This window comes from Amia ocellicauda, chromosome 2, assembly GCF_036373705.1.
Source record: "Amia ocellicauda isolate fAmiCal2 chromosome 2, fAmiCal2.hap1, whole genome shotgun sequence".
Classification (NCBI taxonomy): Eukaryota; Metazoa; Chordata; class Actinopteri; order Amiiformes; family Amiidae; genus Amia; species Amia ocellicauda.
Window position 1 is genome coordinate 30,917,736 of NC_089851.1, and position 21,858 is coordinate 30,939,593.

General features: G+C 35.5%; 1 protein-coding gene across 2 annotated transcripts in view; it reads left to right on the forward strand.

Annotated features, from left to right (window-relative positions):
* Positions 1-21,858, forward strand: part of gmds (GDP-mannose 4,6-dehydratase) — a 273,322-nt gene that overhangs the window by 108,335 nt on the left and 143,129 nt on the right. For both annotated transcript variants that reach the window (XM_066722692.1, XM_066722700.1), the window contains 2 exons: positions 7,214-7,406; positions 8,144-8,248. In XM_066722692.1, coding sequence (XP_066578789.1) covers positions 7,214-7,406; positions 8,144-8,248 — 298 coding nt within the window. The remainder of the gene's footprint in view (positions 1-7,213; positions 7,407-8,143; positions 8,249-21,858) is intronic.

Here is a 21,858-nt window from a genome sequence, read left to right on the forward strand (position 1 = left end):
TTCACAGTTTGATGTTCCTGTGAATAGTGTCGCATTGTTTTAGCACAGATCGGCACTGTATTGTTGAGCAGACATTTTCTGTGAGGCGTTCTGCGTGACATGAAGGAGCAGCCATTGCAGAGAGCTGCGCAGGACTGCAGACACCAGTGCAACTTTAAAACTGGCTGCAGGTGAATAGCAGATCAACAAAACCTTCCAACCATCCTTTCTGTTGTAATGATGAGTGATAAACCTATTACTCCATTTTAAAATGTAACACATTTCTAAGCCCTGCAGCTGCTGCTGTAGTCTTCAAAATCATCCTGTTTTTATTTTTTATTTTTGTATTATTTTAGCCACTAGCAGACTGACTGAATATGAAAAACAAAACAAACAAAGTATAATTAGATTTTATTGGAGTTTATCTAATGGGATAAATACGTATTTGTGAATGGGGGTGAGGCAAATTCTCTTCAGAATTCTTTATCTTTTTGGAAATTGGTGATACTATATAAATAAACACAATACATTTGAGAAAGTATGACACAGTCAGTCTTAGTCATGATTTAGATACTCTCCTAAATGAGATTAAACTCTGTAGGAGGAATGCAGTGCCAAGAAAGGATTGTGAAACATATAAACAGATAGCTGCTGTCTTTCTGATATGTGCCTCGCATGCAAAGTCACTGCAGACAAAGCAAAGAAAAACAAAAAAGATAAATAATACGTATATAAATTCAGCACCATCCACTGCTGGACGAAGGTCTCCCCATGACTTGTCCGCTGTTTTTCTTCTGCACTGCCTCGCTGACTGCGTCACTCCAGTTGAGATGCAGATTGCATCCAGTCATCTTCTATGCGATCATCATTTTCTCTTTGTATCCTTTCCTTAACTTCCATCATGCATCTCTGATCTGTTCTTCTTGCCATGTGTGTAATAATAAGTGAAAGCCGTAATTTTCTTCATTGAAATTTGTAATAATAAAACCTCTGAAGATTCTTTGAGAGTGGTAACTGACTTTTATTTTACAGAACCTATAGATGTATATATACCCTGCAGTGGATCTGTACCTTTTGTTGCCATTTTCATGATTGACCTGATGTCCATGATTTTCCTTATGAAAATGGAAAACTTGAATTTCCATTCAACCATCGAAATATAAATATATTTGTGCACGTATACATGTAACATCTTTTCATTTTTTTTGTTTATATATACTTGCCGGCAAACCCCTAATAATGACAAAACTTGGCACCTTTCCCAGGCAACAAAGTGAGGAACAATATCTGCCAGAACTTGACCTAAATGCCTCAGGCTTTGAATCCAGCCTTTTAATACTTCAGCACTGTTAGTGAAATAACAATAGTTACATAATTACAAAGAATGTAAGTATTAGAGCAATTTGTTTGATTTAACTTGTCAAGCCGTACTGGATCCAGCCACTCAGCTGTTTTTAACCCCCTCTGTGCCTTTTTATTCTTCCTACATACCTTCAACAAAGTATTATTATTATTATTATTATTAATTATTATTATTATTGTTGTTGTTGTTATTATTATTGTTATTATTAAAAAGAAAAAACATGTAGTGATGGACTTGTACTTGGACAGTGGCTATGCAATATACTCTGTTGCTGAGCTTGGGTTTCAAGAGTCAGGTTTTGTGGTCTGATATGTGTTGGGGTGAATCTTGCACAGCATAATCATTTTAAGTAGTAAGCGGTGTCTATTTACTGACTTTTTATTTAAGCATACAGACAAATAAATCGTTTTGATTTGAGATCAATCGAGCAGTGCCAGTTTAGCCATACTAATCGCTGCTTTTCCTTTTTTTGTCTTGCTAATTACTATGCATTTCTGCTGGTTGTAACTTGTTGATCACAAATCGGATCATTCCATCCCCTTAACCATTTTGATCTTAGGCCAGTGCAGAATACTTAAACAGCACTAGATCATGTTCATAAGGTACTAAATATCTGACTTTCTTTAATGGAATGTACTCCACATTTTAAGAATTCCCCTTTATTTTGAAATGTATATATTTGATGCCTTTAAAAGTGATGGAGTGTTCTTTTCTGACACGTCCCTAGAATATGTCCATTAGCAGAAGCACGCTCTGAAATGTGCCGCATGGCAATGAATAGACATCCACTTATATTACTCACTGTTAGAGACACCTGGCACCTACACGTACTTGTGTGGAATGTATATGTGGAAATGCATAAATTCTGTCATAAATGCTGCATTTTTGCACCTGAGTATTGGTTTTATCTCAGCACTCATGTGGCAAATCCAAGCTTTGTATCTTCAGAATATTGCACTTCCGCAGGGTAGAGGAGCTCAATTTTTCTTCAGGCCTATATCATAGAAACACTTAATACTTAAATGTATGTCTAGCTCTAATTCCCAATAGTGAGAAGCACAGTAAGATTTCTCACAGCTTTAAGGGTTAGGTGTTTGTCAAATGGGATCCTTTATGGGAGGCTGAGGAAAATGTCAACTAAAACATCATGCATGTGTCTCCAGTATTACGTTTACATTTTTGGTTCAGTGTAATGTAATCTACAGTGAATTAAAATGCATTGCAAAATTCATAGAAGTGTATAGTTTATTTGTTTTCATTTATCAAACTTGTCCTGTGAGCTTTTTTCGTTATAGCTAAGATAGCACTTGTTTATATACCCTTATAAGCAATATACAGCAGGGGTTAGATGTTAGGGATTAAGAGTGTAAGAATAATTCAAAACAACAACAATGATACAATTAAATTCTACAGAGATCACAGATGTGCTCAGGATTTGTGTGAGAATCGAAAGCATTGTTTTTACAGAGCGGTTAACATTTCTAAATTGAAGCTCGCTGTATTTCTATAGACTAAATTGACTTTTCTTGTAAATAAAATATCTAAATACATTCATTTCAATATTATGACCTATATGAACCACATTTGTAAAATCAAAATACTTAAGTAAATAAATAACACGCACACCTATATTTCTAACAACTAATAGTTATATTATGATAGTTCATAATAATGGTCCATGTTTGAATAAAGTGAATCATAATGTGTTCACCTATGCAACCTATATAACTGTGTTGTAAGGATGTGCTCTAAAACAGCTGTTGTGTGTGTGTGTGTGTGTGTGTGTGTGTGTATGTGTGTCCGTGCAATTTAGAGGCAGACCTAGATATAAATAAATAAGTGATTCGGTGAGTAAAAAAAAAAAATCAGTTTATGTAAGTCAGCTGTTAGCTCATTCTATGTCCCTTTATAGAAAGTTATTTGTGTCCTTAACATTGCCAATTTGTCATACCTTTTTCATTGGTCTCTTGGGCAGGGACTGTTGTAAATCTTGTAGAAAGGTCTGTTTTCCTTAGGGAAGGGGGGAACTTAAATGGATGACTAGTTCTGTGTGGGTTTGCTCAGTACACTTGGGCCTTTTACCAGCCACTGTGTCTGGACTAGTTAACCCTAAACCACCCCTCCTCAATTGGGTCATTAGTCACTTTTTAGGATTATAAATAGAGACTTAAACTTTAGAGAGAAGATGATAATCACGTTTAATCAAATAAGACCAGTCATTCTTGTTAACCGTGTTAACAATGGAAAACCAAGAGAACTACTGATTAGGATAAGGGGGCGATTGCTGTCATGTTCAGTCTGCTTTCATGGACGTTGCAGTAGACAGTGTTCTTGAGGGGTTTTTGTGGCTAACCCCCTTAAATCATATATTGCAATGTCTTGTTTCAAACTATTTACCGGAAAACAACCTCTCAAAACACACACACTCGAACACTCAATGGATTAGCCAACTGTGTTTTGCTTTTTTCTGGAAATGAATACATAAATTGTTTGTGTTTGGCACGTGGTAATTATGATTTAAATTATATTGAAAGACTAATTGTATCTTTATCCCAACGATGGTTTCTCATAGTAAAAATAAGACATAGACTATCCCTCCCACACTTTATTTGTAGTGCTCTTATCCCTGGGCACACATAAAGGGGAAAATGAATTGGCTATCTCTTTACATCTCCTCACTAATGCTCTCCAGTGGCTCAGAGACCCCTTATTCTTTTTTTTTTTTTTTTTCCTTCAAACAAGTTTAAAGCCTTTGGCCCAGCTGGATCTCCCTTTGTAAGCAAACGTTCAAAGTATTACAATGTCACTAATCATTCAAGTTACATTATTTCAAGCTGCAAGGCCTTTTCTGACTCGACAAAACCATTATGGTGCCATAATGTTTAAGGAAAGAAACCTTTGATCTCCTCCAAGGCTACAGAGACTTCTTATGGCTTTTCATTCCTCCTCTCCTTTCCTCTCTCTGTCTCTGTCCCTCTCTCTCTCTCTCTCTCCTGGAGACTGGAGAGACTCTAAACAGTAGGTTTGAAAAAGATTTTTCTGGAAGATGAATGGCTTGCACCACAGAGCCCCGACGTCTCCTCCACCCCATCAAATTAATAATAAATGGTCAGGAAGATAAAGAATAAAAGGGAAAAAAGAATGAGGGGGTTACATTTTTCTGACACAGTTTTATGGCAGTGCTGATTCCTGGGAACAGTTTTATCTCTCCCACTCCTCTTCTCCTGCGCTGCTTTATCTGGCCTATCTGCGCATTCCATTAATGAAGTCTTCTACTGCAGTAGGAGGGACGAGGGGCGGACACGAGGAACAGAGCTCTTAACGGTTGTTCAGATAGGATTGTTTGTCCTATCAGTGAACCTATTATAGTAAATAATAAAAATAAAAAAGAGCCATTTTTAAACATCACTTCATTAAATGAATGAATGATCAATAAAGGTATTTGATTCTTAAAAAAATAGTACAAAATACATGCACATAAAGTTTGTGATATTGTTACTATAATCATTAGACTCTGCAAGGATATTTATGGTATATGAACATTTTTTCACGGTAATAATTGCCGCAAAAATCATCAAATGACTACAGTCATTGTGAAAATAAATACTCGCATTATAATTTATGGTGCCACTGAATATCATTTTGAATGTGTGGAATTAGGCTTTAACTTTTTGCATCCCTGAGCACTGGACATTTAAATTTGATTTTCCTGTGCACCATCAGCGAACATTTCTCCTCGCAGAAAGGTGAAAAATATGAAGGTTTGCATAAATATTTACGTATACATTACTATTGGATTTTAATAAAAATAACTATTTTTAAAAATGTTTTTTTATTTTTCGTGGATTATTCTTTTGAGGACAAGAATGTCCCTTAAAAAAATCATGTTTTTCCACAAGAAGTGTGGAACTGTGGATATCTTTCTTGAGATATTAGTTACTATGGAAGTGTTGGTCTGGAAAAGAACATTGCTCTGATGCATCATTCAAGTTTTGCGCAATAGCCGTCAAAACTATCTGGAGATGTTCCTTTTAAACTGGCCAATTCATGATTAAACACAGATATTAAAGATTAAACAAACCAAGACAAAAATCAGTTTGAAATGGTACCTAGGCTAGGTACTGCACTGGTGCGGTAAAGGGAGCCAAGTTCAAAACTAGGTATGTAGACAATGCCAGATGAATGCTTGGAATGACTTGGATTGCTATGCTTGGCGTGGTCTTTGGTAATGTAATATTTAATAGTAACATAATATTATTCAAACAATAATAAACAAAGACAAGAATAACAGTAGTTAATCCTGGAAAGCTGATAGACTCCTAATATGAAACAATTACCTCCAAAGTGCTACTCTCCTCAGTTCATTTGAATATGCCATACTGGTTTATAGTGGATCCATTTGTCTGATTGTGTTATTCTATATCACTCAAATTTTCTGCCTTGTGTAGTTTCAATGTCCACGGTTGTAGTGCATTTGAATAATTTGAATAGCTTGATTCAGAGTGCTGGGAAAGATATATGTTCTGGTAACATGTAGGAACCCCTGTCTATTTGTTTAGTTGTGAAGTATGTAAAAACATTTTTTGCATGCAAAGGTACATCACACAATCTTTTTATTCGGGATATTTCCATCGTTTTATATTCAGTGCAATTTTTTCGAATAAAGAAAGAGGAAAAAGTAATTTTGGAAAAATAGTTACATAGTTTTGCTATAGTATAGGTTTTAGTTTAATCTGTTTCTCTTGTGTGTTACCAGGCTTGAGCTACTTTTTCCTCATTGTCTTTTCCAACGCTCGCTTACTCCTGAGGTCAGGTTTAAAGTGAGGCAGTAAATCACTGCACACATCCTACAGTTTAGGGTGAAGTAGTAGACCTGGGCCATAATTCTGTAGCTTTGACAAATACCTTCTGGTAGGAGCAATTTTCTAGAGTTTCAAAGGTCATTTATTTACATTTTATTATTTTGGCGGGAGGCTTTTCAGATTTTGATATCATTGTAGTTAGTGTGAGTCTAGGTTAGATGTCTGGCAGTGGTTAAACTGTTCATGTTGAAATATTTCTACTGAAAATGACTTACAAAGTTACTTTTTACTCAGCTTTCACTGTTTTCAATGCTTTTTATTTTCTTACCATAGTAAGGAGATGCATTTTGCTCACTGTATTGGTTAGTTTACCCTTGTAGGAAAGTGATGAGCCATACTCCATTCAAATTTAATTATTGGCCTTTTATATCTCTCACACTTCAATTTTACATGAAAAGGGTACATATTACATACTGTAGTGATCTGTAACTGTTCTCTAACTTTTGTGTCCTATGAGGGGCTGCAGTGTTTTTGTGTGTGTGTCTGTCTTTGCTATGGGGGGTGGGGGGTGGGGGGTGGGGGGCAGGTTGGTTGGGGATTTGAGTAGTGCTCTAACACGTACGGTGCACGATGGAGGTGTGTGAGACCTTCTTTGTCTTTTCACTATTTGTATTTCTTTTTGTTAATATCACATCAGTTTTGAAAAGCATTAAGATGCACTGATCTAGACTACATAGCAGATAAATATAGTGGTTACTTAAATAAAAAAAGAGGCCAGGTTAAGCTTTTATTTGTATACCTTATTGCTTAGACACTAGAAAAGTTGTTTTGAGTTTCTTCTACAAATATGGAGGTGCAATGGAGAGCAACCAGGGAGACAAACGACTCTCCAATCACATTGAATTATTCACCGAGTTACAGGACCTTTACTTTTGAAGAAGCAGACGCATGGTTTTAAAACCCAAACAATACAAAATGTTGTTTTTTTTGTTCCATCCCCACAATTTTCTCTACAGTGATGGGATGTATTATTTAATCACCCTTTGTTTTCTTGTCGTCTTGCTTTTAGATTTCCTTTGACTTGGCAGAGTACACGGCAGATGTGGATGGAATCGGCACACTGCGCCTCCTGGATGCCATCAAGACCTGTGGCTTGACCACCAGTGTGAAGTTTTACCAAGCCTCCACCAGTGAGCTTTATGGCAAAGTGCAGGAGATCCCTCAGAAGGAGACCACCCCTTTCTACCCCCGCTCTCCTTACGGTGAACATCCTATTTCTGTACAGCAAGCACACAGACACATTAGTCTGCTATGATGTATTGCCCATTTCCCTTCCAAAGGAATACATTTTAGTTCGATGAGACTGTTGACTGTTGATGAGGTTTTAGTTTTTTTAAAGTAGTGTGTTGAACGTTCTAATATCAAATATAGAGCGTTTAATCCCATTCTAGCATGTTGATTGATGCGTGTTGGAGATATAATAGAAAGTGATAAGGTTTCATATTCTTTGTTGCCTAAATGAAAGGCCTTTTAAGAGCTTCTCTTCTCACAGACCAAGTATGAAATGTGTCACATGCAGGTAATGAAGTGCTCAGGCAGAGCCAGAATTATTGGGTTTCCATTAACTGGCAGTCAGCATGACAAAGGAGTTTCTTGCTCTTTTTATTTTGACGTGTCTTCGCTTTTTAATTAAAGGTCCCTAGTGTGACATATTTGAAGTTCTCCCTTCGCCTCCTCAATAATGGATTCATATTGTAATGGGTGTAATACTTTACTACTTTATTAGTCTTAAGAAAACACGGTGAAGAAGCCTCCCGTACAGAAAACTAAGCCTTTATCAAATTGGTCGGCCTCCTGTTATCAAGCGCACATCTCCTTACCTGTGAAATATTATCAGTCTGCAGGCTTTGACAGTCAGGCTTAATTGCGTCTCTGTTTTGTACATGGGTGCCATTGCTCTGTGTTATTTATATTTAATTTCTTTCTCCTTCCCCCGCAGGCGCAGCCAAGCTTTACGCCTACTGGATTGTGGTGAACTTTAGGGAGGCCTACAACCTTTTTGCCGTCAATGGCATTCTTTTCAACCATGAGAGCCCAAGAAGAGGTAAGGAAACCCTAAACCATTTATTAGAGCACTTTACACCCTTCAGGAGTACTGGAGCCACCATAAATTATCACAATAGAAGGCTGCAATGAGCGTCTAAGCCAGTGTGACGGGTCTGTCCTTGTGGGACGGAAGGGATGTACTCCATGTAACATGTGGCCAGGCTCACTGGACCTCTTGCCTAGTGTTCTTGCCAGCAAAGTGTTGTGTAACCACTGCCGTAGAACACAGCAATGTTTTTAAAGTGTGCTTCATAACATTATATGTGGTAAGCTCATGAAAATAATGTATTCATCTATATAAGTGTATATGGGTAATTCTCACCAAATCTTGTCTGTTACTAGTGGTTCTTTCATGCAATAAAACCCCCAAAACACATATATATATATATATATATATATATATATATATATATATATATATATATTCCTCCACAACTGTATAAGTGCTTAGAACAGATACTGAAGTTTATTAAAATGGTACATTTAAAATGCATTCAGTCATGTATTTGTTTTTCTTTTACATTTTTTGTGACCAACCAATACAAAAATGTAATTTCATCTATAACAAATTATTTCTAAATTATTTCCATAATTAGTCATGAATTTAATAGATAAAAAAAAAAACTTAATACAATTTTATGTCTTGAATGTAAATAGATTTTTGTTTATTTAAGTACAGTGGAATACTGTAAAACTATATTTTTTTGTTTATATGTTTTGTGGGGGAAAATATTTTGATCTAAAACAAAAAAATAAAAATAACATTTTACAAACCTGTAAAATGTTCAGTAATTTCAACGTCCGTAACCTATATCAAAATAACATAGAAACTTTGCTAAAAAATAAAAATTATAATAATACATACATGAATAAATACATACATTTAAAAAATATGATATATATACATATACATATACATATATATGTGTGTATGTATATATATATATGCTTAACCCATATTTCAGTTATAATACAGAAGTGTCTGGCTGAAGATATAGTAGGTAAAATTTCAGGAATGATATCCGTTATGTCATTTCTGCAGTAACATATTTTTCCTCTAGTGAGTTTTAAACGGGGATAAAGAAAAAAAAAACTCTTCCCAGCCCTGATCAATGCATCGGCTTCATATTGTTCACCAATTGTTGACCTGAAAAATACAATATATATAAAATATATTTTATTGAAAATTATAGTTATCATTACTGTAATTGGGCATCTCATTTCCGTAGTAGATGTCAGATATTACTTTGAAATGAGAAGACTTTCATCAATTCTGTAAATAAAATCTAGACATAGACATTTTGAGAAATTATGGCCATGAGACCTTAGGAACAGTTACATCTCTTTATATCCCAATTTCTTATATTTAACATATTACCGTAATGAGATTAACAACTGTAAAACACAGGAGATACCAAGGTAAACAATTATTCTTAAGGATGAGAACAAAACATGTGCTCACCTTGTGTCCATCAAGAAACTACTTTTATTGTTGATGCATCATGGGTACATTAAGCTTTATTTAAATAGTTCCTGGAATCTCAGGGGGAACATGAACAATTGTAACAGTAATTAGAAAAATATTTTTAGTACTTTTTAAAGTGTACTTTTACAAACCATAGATTTATGTAAATTATCTTATCAAGATGCATAATTTATATCAGTGAAATGTATATATTAATGATTTAAGAATTGACTGAGAACGCTAAAAAAATAGCGCTAAATAGCGCAAAAAAAAACACATCATGGTAATGAGATTTCAACAGTATTTAAAATAATAATTATTTAAGTTTGTTTCTCACCAATTGCAGAGAATGACCCATATTCATCTGGTGGTACTGAGCAAAACTAAAAAAAATATATACATGGCTATTTTTTTTTCAGCTGAATTTACAGAATACCGGCAAATACATTTTTTTCCTTTTGGAAATGTACTGCTTCAAAACAATTAAAGGTTGAAAACCTTTTAAAAATAACATTGACAAACTGGTCATGACCGAAATGATGGTATTGAAATTATTTGTAAAATGTGGATAAACATTTAGTTTTTTGTTTTTTATACATTAAAAGCATTAGTTATGGTCCCCTTTTCACCTCCATGTGAATATATCAATGGGATTCAGCCCAAATCCTCAGTACACCCTTGCACTGTCTAAAGAAAAATCATGGGAACAGGTTCTGTTAGTGTTGTGTGGCTTATTAATATTATTATTATTTATTTATTAGCAGACGCCCTTATCCAGGGCGACTTACAAAATAAAAGTGTAATACAAATCGATGTGTGTAATGAATGTCTTCTGCGGGACAGGCACAGTTCCTGCTCGTACAGCCTGTGGCTTGGCCAATCCAGGATCCTCATTTGAACAGTTTTGTGGTGCCACCAGAATCAGTACATCCAGTCTCCAATACTTCAGATCCAAGACATTGCCTTATGGATTTTAATAGATGAGCCACTCTGGAGCCCCTTGCCACTCTATCCATCTCAAACATGGAGTGTTGGTTTTTTATGGTTTCCAAAAACATATATAGCACTCAATTAAAAAATGTCCCCAAATCTATGGAATGTATATATTCAACCAAATTTAGGTTATGAAAATGCCTATTGGTATCAGTGGCTTACCACAAAACTGTGTCTGTCATTTGCAGACTGGACTCGGATGAGAGTAAGAAGCAGAAAGCTGTCCTCGAGTTTTGCATTTGCCTGGTTACGAATCTTATTTTGACAGGGAAATCTATGTTTAAAAAGGCCCACAACATATATCATAAGCATGTTATGTTTTGGTGTTTTATTTGACATTTCTTTGTCAAATTGAAGTTCCCTTATTCAGTGCTGGTTGGCTTTTTTTTCCAGTTAATGAGTTAAAATGCCATTGCACTTGGCAAGAGTCCCATGTGTTGGTGGTGAGCAGTAATGATGAGGCCAAGCACAGATGTTTGCGTTGATTATACACCCAAAGTGAAATCGCACACATCAAGCCATGCGATGATTTTGCTGCATCAGCCTTTTCAAATCAGTGGCTACAGACCTTAATTATTGATGGACAGAGAGGTTGAAAATACTCTCATGGTTCCTGAGTTCTCACTCATAAAATGCTGTAGCACTCTCTCTATATAAATATTCTATATACATACAAGAAACCAAGGCAGATATTTGGTGGCTGCCCAAGTTCAAAGCCATTGCCACTCATCTCAGAAACAAAGTAGTGAACAATAAATATTGCCAGTAAATGATGATTAGTCAAGAAAATAAACACACACAGCTTTAACATCAACATGCTCACTTTTCCAAGAGCTCTTCGCGTGTAGCAAAACACTGTTCTGCTAGGAAGAAGACAATAAAAGTGGCTATACTAGGAAGTCATTGTAATTCGACTTATTATAGCCATAATTGAGCATAATATAGCAGCAATCAACTGTAAACACAGTGTGAACAACTGAACCAGCTATTTATAGTGAGTCTTTAGCTAAATAATAGTGTGCAGATAAGCTTAACTTCAGCATTTGCAACGTTGCTTGTCACTCCAAATATATGTTAGTAACTTTGATTGCTTCCTATATTGCTCACAACCCCACAGTACTATACAATAACCATGAACTCCAAACGTGTTTTTTTTTTTCATGAAATGGGTGTGTTTTCCACATTGTAGGTTATTCTCACACATACAAATCCTTCACTGTGGATGTTTCTCTCATCCCCAAACCTGATTTTCTCAAAGTTGTCTCCTAAATAAGCTATATATACTATGTATAAATAACCACCCATGAAAACCCCACCTACACTGTCTTCATCGCTCCGATTTTCCAAGGAGGATTTTAGTTTTCATAAAACATCATTCGTAGCTGCTCTTTTAAAAGGAGAAATGCTTTATTGTCAGTAATCTAAAACCCATGATATTATTTTCCATGTTTTGGTCTCATGCCAAATTGTCTAATTTCTTCATGGATATGCATTGATCTTTTTGGTTTTAAGTGTTGTATAGATCATGTATCATTTCAGCAGCTCAGCACATCCAACAAAACTGTTTGTCGACTTCAAAAGCCTTTTTGGGCAATTACCATTGTACTCAAAAAACAAGAGTGCCCTGAGGTATGAAAGGTTGAAAATGCTGGTTTAACCCAATTAAAGCACATATGGGTTTAACTAGACAACTTATGGAGTTCATAAGGTATAATATCTCTTCTGATGGATAAGGGGGGGATTGATCAGTCTTCTAGATAGTGAATTGTGAATCCAACATGTTTTCGAAGAACTTTGCCTGACCAGATCAAATGTCTCATAGCTGGATGGGACAGCAGTCTGTCTTGCTTGTGTGGAAAAAGTCAAGAATCGTCAGATATGATGCAAACAGAAAGCTGTGGTTAAATAATTACTTATTAGTCACTGTGTAATGAGGGGGATTTGAGCAAAGGGGATCTTTATAAGCAATGAGTAAATGCCATGCTTGGTTTGGAAATCTGTTAAATAAATCTTCATTATTGTAGTTCTTGGGTTTCTGTCTTTTCTAATTCTTTTCATTTTGGAGGAGTGGGAGCAGGCAAAGGAATACTCATTGTTTGTTTCTATGGACATTCAAGCTGGTCACCTTTATTATAACTATTGTTACAAGTAAAATTATCATGCTCCCAATTTACATATATAAGGAGTTTTTTTTTTTTTTTTTTTAATACACATGATTTGTAATATTTTTAAAGACTATACATATAGCACTGGTGATCTTTTTATTTGTTAGGTCTCCTTTTCAGGAAACCTAACCAAGGCAAGCCTTCTATTTTATGCAGTTACACAAAAGTAACATCTTCTGTTGGCTCGGAAGAGGACGTTTCCAGGTGTTATGATTTCCTTCAGTCCATTTTAATGAGTGAAAAGTCCCTGAGCCTCAGGCAAAATGGTCTGTAAGGTATTGGTAATGCCATTATATACGCTAGAGCTTGCCCTCTTACTGTGAAATCTTAAGAGCAATTATGGCTACAGGGCAGTCAACACTCTCGATAATAGTACATGTCACAATATGAGGATAAAAGAAATTACTGGAGTGTAAAAACCAAGCTGTAAATGCTCAAAATGTCTATTGCAAAGTACTTTATCTCTGATATGCATGTCTGGGCACAATTTTAGCTTAGGTTTATGAAAGACTGATGTCTTAAAATCCACCTGGGGTCTTTGGTCGGGATGAATTACCTGTCTGTTGCTGGTCGTGTACTGTGGAGTAATTGGCAAGTGGGGGGTGGGGTAGTAGTGGTGGTGTTCTAGTAGTATGACATCATGGTCTTAACAACAGGGCGGGACCAGCCACCAAACACAAACGCCCCCATATGGCAGGAAACTGCATGATGTCATTCCTTTAGTGCTCCCAAAGGGTGTGCAGTGTACCATCATGCTAGCTATCAGAGAAACAGTAGAGGTCTTATAGAGTGACCGTAAACGGCAAGATTTCTCCTGACCTAATGCAGTTTGGAAACCTGTAGCTGTGCTGTGCATGCAGTGGAGGAAGAGAAAGCACATCATATGGGGCAATTTTTTATGTTCTTAGTGTTGTTAGACACTTTTTTTTTTTTTTTTAAACAAAGAGGCCTAAAAATTCACTGGACAAATCCAGCACAATCAATAGTGTAGAATTGTGGACCATCTATTACAATGCCATGTCACAGTATGACATCATATATATATATATATATATAAATAACAGCTTTTGCCACTATACATACCAGCATAATAGGTATGCATGACCTTTATTGCTTTACATAATAACGACATTTTTAACCACTTATTTGAACACCTGCTGTTTATTGTAATAGTAAGAATCTATATCTATAACAAAGTAGAACCATACACTTCTGCACTACTGCTAATACTACAGCTACTATTTATTTATGTAATTAAATCCTCCACGAAAAATGAAATGTAAGTTTTTAATACGATGTCAATGATAGTCTCATACCACCTTTTTACCTTGTTAAATCTCTTCTGTCCTCAATTTCAGTGAAGGAGTATCAGTTTCATGATTATGTATTCATATATTTTTATCCAGAGGTAATTAATTTAACAGCAAACATGTAAGTCACCCTGGACAGGGGTGTCTGCTAAGAAAGAAATTATTATTATTATTATTATTATTATTATTATTATTATTATTATTATTATTAACAGCAAACAAGTTGAATGTTCTAGACTGGGCTTTACAGAAGCGCAATGAACATTTGTTCCAGCCACCTTGATTACGTTTTTGTTTCTCAGCATTTTTTCTCAACCAATCCCTACTTACCAGCTTATAAAGCAGATACATAAACAGTAATGTAAACTAAAGCTTTATCAAAGTTCTTAAGTTAGTTATTAAGGAAAATAGTGCTCATGGCTGGATTATAGCTCATTACATAGAGCTACTATGTTTTGCAACTCATCTGATCCACCTCATGAAGAGGATCTATTTCCAATCTGAGAAAAGACATCACAGGCTCTCAGCCAACGGGAGGCGAGCACCGGAATTACTTGTTCTTTCATAGAAGCTCTTTGTGCTGTCAGTTTGTGGTGATGAGCTAAACTGGGTTTTGAGATTGGTAATGGGAGAGAATGGACTCCTCTGCCTACACACCAGCTAGACAGGCATGTGGCGACAAAGGCCCAAACATTTCCCTCAATGATATAATAATTAGCCTACAGCTTAACAAAAGGACAGTTAGCATATGTGATGTCAAGGTGTTTTTCTTTTATTGAGCATGAATTTCAGGATTTTGTTATGTGTTTGTTTGTTTAGACTGAGTGAGAGTTAGTTCATCTGGAGGCTTCTTACAGTATGTCATCGATACTGTGGTATGAGGTGAGGCTGTACGCAAGAATTGTCTCCAGAGGCCTTCAGCTGATATACACCCACATTGGGGCGTTTTGAAACCACTTCTTTGGTCTCTTTGATGATATCATTCCAGATCTAAGGATGGTGCTTAAAAGTGGGAATGTACAATTAATTGGCTTTTCACACCCCTTGTCTTAATTCAGTTTAATGAATCATTGTTCCACTAATTCTAAAAAGATCAACGTTTAATGACCATTGTTCAATACACTGAATAAATCACTGAGTTACTTTGTATTAAATTAAGTGTAGATCAAGAATAGATTTTATGTATTATCATTATTATTATTACAATATAAGAATAGCAATCACTTTTCTAATTTAAAAGTCATGTGTTACTGTGTATATGCTAAAGATCTATCATTACCTAAAATGATTTGTTTAATAATAGTATGTTGGTGTATACTTGTTATCCTTGTTCAAAATTCAAAGTATGAAGACATCATAACAGAACCAAGGGGGTTGAATGTCGTGTGTCAGTGATGATCGTTTTCATTGTAAATCACTTCAACATGCAGGGGTAATGCATCTCTCAGCACAACGCTGCTCACCTTTTGACACCCTGTCAAGCTCCTTTGAATGGGAAAACTGCAACATCGGTTTTATAAAATTGCATTTGGATACATTGCAATCTCCACACCTGTATTTGTGTTGCTTCGTTGACATGGAAACTAAGAATCTGAATGAATGAAATACCCGTGTTAGCAGTGCTAAAGACATCCGGTAGAGGTTTCCCCCTACCCCCTCTCTTGTCTTGTCAGGAAACAAGGCAGGTAAGTAAGGTTCTTGGAGATGGACAAGTAGCATTTCGACTGCACTTGTACCTGAATACTCGTGGGAAAGGGTTTTAAGTTTCAGTTGGTAGCTGAAGGTTATGCCAGTTGTCTTGTTTGTTTACTTAAACTTGAGAATCACTGAGACAATAAGCCAGGCTCTGTCACTTTGTGTAAGAATGTGAAATCAAGCCGGTACGTCTAAAAAGGAAAACTACCATACGGTTTTATTATAACAATATTTATTTTTAAAATATATATTTTAAATATTGTGCATATTTATTTTATTTGTGGGTTCTCATTCATGGTTACATGAGTACATGGTTAACACATTTTTAAGCAAGATGTTTCTTCACAAAAATAGCCCAACAAAATCAACCAGCATTCAGTTCAATTAAAATAATTCCCCAGAACAAGCTTATAGTTCATTTATTGTTTCAGTTAGGAGTAGGATAAGACTGCTCTCATTTATTTTAAATAACAGCTCCCCCAGTCTCATTTTAAAAATACCATCCATAAAGGAACACAATATAAGCTTGCAAAACATGGTGTTGGGATTTCAGAACCTTTTTGAAAACCTGTCAGTATTCTTAATCCCTGTTTTACATTCTGACAACTAAAGGATTCTAAAGAATGAAGTACCAGTTTTTTTCTCAATTGTTCATTTTAATAAACACTTACTTCTTCAATGTTCTATACACTCTACACATGAGCAAAGAGACACAGGGGGCTATACAACCCCCTATGACAATAGCTCTATATTGTGGCATCCTTTGCTAAACTGTATCGTTCCCCGGTGGACTAATGACAGGTAGGCTTAAGGAAGTGCAGGTCTTGAATAATCATAGTTCCATATGCATGTGTAATCTGTGTGTTGATGACCCTGGTCTCCATGACAACTTCTTGCTGTAATATTTAACAGTGGCAGCTCTTAACATCTTATCTGTTCAGTATCAGCATCTAAATTGATTTTCATATAACTAGTTCAAACACGACAGACTGAAAACAAGTAGTGGCATTGTAACTTATTCCTAACAGGTATATCTTTTAAATAAGACATTTATTCATTTTAGTTTTGGTATGGAGAAAAAAATAGTTGCACAATGTGCAATGAGTGCATGATTGTAAAGATTGTATTTGAAATGAATAAGAGACAAAAACAAAAAAGAAGCATTTAGAGCTCATATGTGTTTATGTGTGTGTGGATGTATATAGTCACACAAAAAAGATTGACAATGTAATTCTCTAATGTATTTACTATCGTAAATGTTGTTTATTAAACTATATTTTTTCAGTTATATGTTTGAAATCTCATTTATCTTAGGGACTCAAATATTTCAGTTGAAAAATTGGTGTTAAAACATGATGTGGCAATACTACAATGTGCCTTGGGACAATTCTTCGTATATATATGTGTGTGTCCTAGAAACACAAACAAACAGACAAACCAAAATGAAAAACATCCACAAATTCAATTGAGTAACTATTGAGGAAACACTTATTCATAAAGTGACTGGCATTACGCATGTCTGCAGAACCCTGCAGTTTTATGAGCAGAGACTGTCAACATGAAACCCCAACATATGGTTGTAACTATTATAAAACAGGTCTTGATCATAATGCCATCATAATGCCTTGTTAAACCGAATTAAAATAAAACGTACAGCCTTTACGATCATAAAATAAAAAAAAAACATTAAAAAGGACAAAATTAAATATAGTCAGAGAGAGAGACAGATGAGTGAAATTAACTGGCTTTTTTTTGTTGTATTTTTAAAGTTTGTATGGAAATTTCCACTGGGAGTGTGAAGGTTAAATTGCAGAAGTTGTTTGGTCTGAACTTCTGTAATGCCACAGAGGGGTTTTCGGACGGGACTGCAGCTATGCCAGTAAAAGAAACAAATTATCACCATCTCACCAACAATTGGTCTGTGTATGAGCTTTTATTAATTAGCCATTTACAACACTCCAAATCCTAATTGGAACAGTGGATTTGGGCTTGTGCAAAATAGTCTGAAGTTAATTAATGTGTTACCAGTTTTATTTTTTTTCCCCCAGCTTGTGCATTGCCTCCATACCTAATTGCATGCTGTAAAACCTCTTAGTAACCCCTGTTACTCAATTAATTATGTGCATCAGGGCGGTGTATGGCTCAGTGTGTTACAAATTTAACGTGGGTTATTTCCCCCCAAGGTTCAAGAGCCCTGATTTGTGGCTGCCTCAGACCGATCATTAATATCGTTAAAACAGCCTTCACCGCTGGCAAAAGTGCTCTGTTACCATGCCTGCCAACACTGCAGGTTTGAGCTACAGTTGGTGATATTATGACCCTGCAAAAGGCCTCCATATATAGGGGGATGAAATGTCATCATATTCCTCTATATAAGTACATTTTGCCACTCACTCTTGTGTGCAGAAGGGATGCCACATGAATTTCCTATAGGTCTGCTGCCTTTTTGTTCCCCTCCTTCTCTTGGTTACATAATTGATCTAAATATTTGATTTTATTGGACAACATTAACATTTCTCTCAGGGCCTGACAATGGATTTCAGACAGATATTCAATATAATAAAACCCTGTATCAGTGGTGCTTTAATCGTTATTCTTTAGCATACACTGTGAACAACTCTTTGTAGCTTATAATTAATAACTCCAGTAGAAACTCCTGCTTCAGTGTTGTGTCAAAGGATAATAAGAAAACAAATGCTGTCAAAAGGTACTAGTTTGTCCTTCCATATACAGTTTATGAATAGCCCTTTTTTTAAGCCTTGGATTCCTTAGTAAGAGGGGCAAAACAACAAGAAAAAAAGGCCTTTTGGGTTTGAGTACCTGCAGTTAAACGGTGTTGCTTTTGGCAGACCTCAGTGAGCAAATGAGGCATAATCTCTCTGATCTCAGTAGTCTGGTCTGTCAGCCATGACGTTCTTAGTGTCCTTCCTTTCTGCGCCCTGTCTGCGCGAGAGCCGCTGTGGCGCAGGCTGCCCTCGGAGGTGCTGGCAAAGGTCATGGCGTGTCCTGGAGCAGCAGGAGGCAGTGCGCGCTGGAGCGGCACCCAGCGCACCACAGTTCACACCAGGTTCACACTGGGCGGGAGTGTGTTTCTCTTCCAGCAAAGGAGTTGTGTTTCACTGGGCTCTTTGTTCACAATGCATTTATTATGTAATCTTTGCAGTGTTGGGGATAGATATGATTTTTAACCAGCCTCCACATAAAAAAGATTTCTTTACATATTTATTATTATTTGAATCTGTGCATTACTTGTGACTGGATTTCAGCAGACTTATAATTGCTTGACTTTTCTGTATTTTGTCTTTAGAAAATGTTGGGGAGGCATGCGTCCTTTTCTGAAGGATTGAGTGATGTCTGTGTGCTTATTCTATTGCTAAATCTATCTGATCTGATCTATCTGATCGCATCATGAAACAACTTCCAAAAATTATGTAAAACCTACAATATAAACCCATCCCTTGAATTTGAAATACCTTTGTTTACTTTGTAAGGTCCCCAAATTATCTAATGTGAATCAGTCATTTTCCAGAAAAGTGGAGGGCAAAAGTTGAAGGAAATTTGAACAAAGTCATTCTAATATAAACCATTGTTTTGTCTGCACTGGAGGTCAAAATGTCACATCCTATCACAGGTTCGGTACTTATAAGACAAGGATGTGCAATGGCCTCAGAAATGACACATATAAGCATTTATACATTTTTAAAAGTTACCCTCCAGAATGCTTTTTTTGCATAACCTTTCAATTACATTCAGTCATTTTGGGATTAGTAAGCAAAAGTATTTATTATTATATTTATAGCTTTATATCAGCCCTTTAATAACTAAACATTAATATATTGGCATTTTTAGAATGTATCAATAAGGAAATGAGCTCTTAATCTAGCTGTCAGTTCTCGGGTTCTCATTCAAACCATCTGAATTGAATGGATTTAACAAACCTTTTAGAAATCAGCATATCAACTGCCAACTAAATATGAAATATCTCTACATAATCATGGACAATTATTGTAATTTTCTAATTGATTACTTAGTGTAGGCTACAAAAGCTAAATATTTAATTTCACGCACACAAAAACCTGAAAACATACATAGATATATAAAATAATAAGAGTATGAATAATGAATACATAGTCATATAGACACAACAATAATGTATGTATAAAGTGCCTCATATAGTTTATTTTTTGGGCATATTTGTGCAAAGTTCACTGATTTAAACAGACTGCATCTGACACAACCATTTCAGTTGTTCGTTCTTTTTTCAAGTTTTTTTCCTCATCCTGTTTTTAAATTAACTATTAGTAATTCTACAGTAGTTTAGTATTCAGTCTAAATGCATCAGCTGGATAATTGCAATAATTGTCCCTCATTTTATTTGTGTCTATTACCTAATTATTATTTAGATCTGCTTCGCTGCATTGGCTTGATTGACAGCTAGACGTTTTGGCCTGCAATCCCAACAATTAGATTGTTTAGACTATTTTTCAAGGCCTTTAATCTGAGATAAGAAATATGTGCCTTTATGGGGCAAAAACAGTAGTTCTGTTCTTTTTTAATGTATTGATTCCCAGTCTTCATATGACGAGCTTATTTTTGAGTAATTATTGTAATGGCAACCAGTTACTTAAATTATTTGATTTACCTAACTTTTTACTTCAGGTGATCAGAGATGAAGGTTTCACTTGGATTCAAAGAGGTCCTCTAAATAATTCTCTTGAATTGATCATGTAAATGTTTTATGTTTGAAATTCAAAATGTTGATATTGGAATAAAAGACAAACACCTGTTTTACAGAGTTTCAGCTGTGTTCTAACTTATCTTTTGAGGGTAAATAAAATCAAGAAACCAGTGAAAGCCTCTTTGTCTCTGCAGAAGCTTCATCAAATTGAGTCACATGTTTTTCTCTCTTGCTGTTAGTAAATGAAACATGTATATGTTTTAACAAGGTGGAATTACATACCAAGTGTCTCAGAATTGAGCTACAGAAAGAAATCCCCACTTCTCGTTGCCAGTGCTCCATTAGACAACAGGGCTTTTGTCATAGCTACCGCTTTAAGGGCTGTTCAAAATTAAAAAGAGCTGAGAAAAATAGCACAAATGTTATTACTTACACTACAGTCTGTTTTACCACAATGCCATCACCTTTCTACCAGTAGAATGTAGTACAAAAACAAAACAATAAAAACACGTTTGCCTTTGATGTCAGGGAATTGTGAATTTTACATTATACTTTATTTAAAAAAAGTATTTGTTTTATTATACTCTGCTTTTAGCATTCTCTAAGTTGCAACCATGACTTTGCTGCTTTAGTGCAATATTCTTAGCTTCAAGCATGACGGAGCATGATGTCACGACACCTGAAACAAAACTTACTGAAATGTATTTATTTTGATGATGATTGAAGGTGATGTGCTTTGCTTTGCTTTGCTTTCTCTGTCTTTTAGTTGCATACTAGAATATCAGTTATTTAGGTGATTTATTCGTATTAAGGTGAACAGCTTCCCTCTTCAGATAGCTTGCATCTATTCTCGTCTTTTATGTTAAGGTGAAGTAGTGTAAGGTTCGTATCATTACAGACGTTTTTCAACATTATACAGTTTAATGTAATTACAGGTCATTATTTTCAATCTGGTAATATGTTTCATCTTTTTGTAACTGAACACCAGAACTGACACAATCTAATGATGCTTTACAGAAGAAAAATGTTCACACCATGAACACCCCCGTGGGCTATTTCTTTGTGCATAGATAACAGCAACCTAAGCGTCGTATGATCTTCTGGAGTTTATTACTAGTAATCAAAGATAATAACTGTTTTTTGAATAAGCTGTGTTACATTAACTCATCAAATTTAACTATTTTTCTTAATTAGTGCTTTAGAAAGCCATTTCCGTATTATATATTTTCAAATTGTTTTGTTGTCTCAAAAATGATTATGTTCCAAAGTTTGCTTTCAAGATATAGTACTCCACATTTCAGT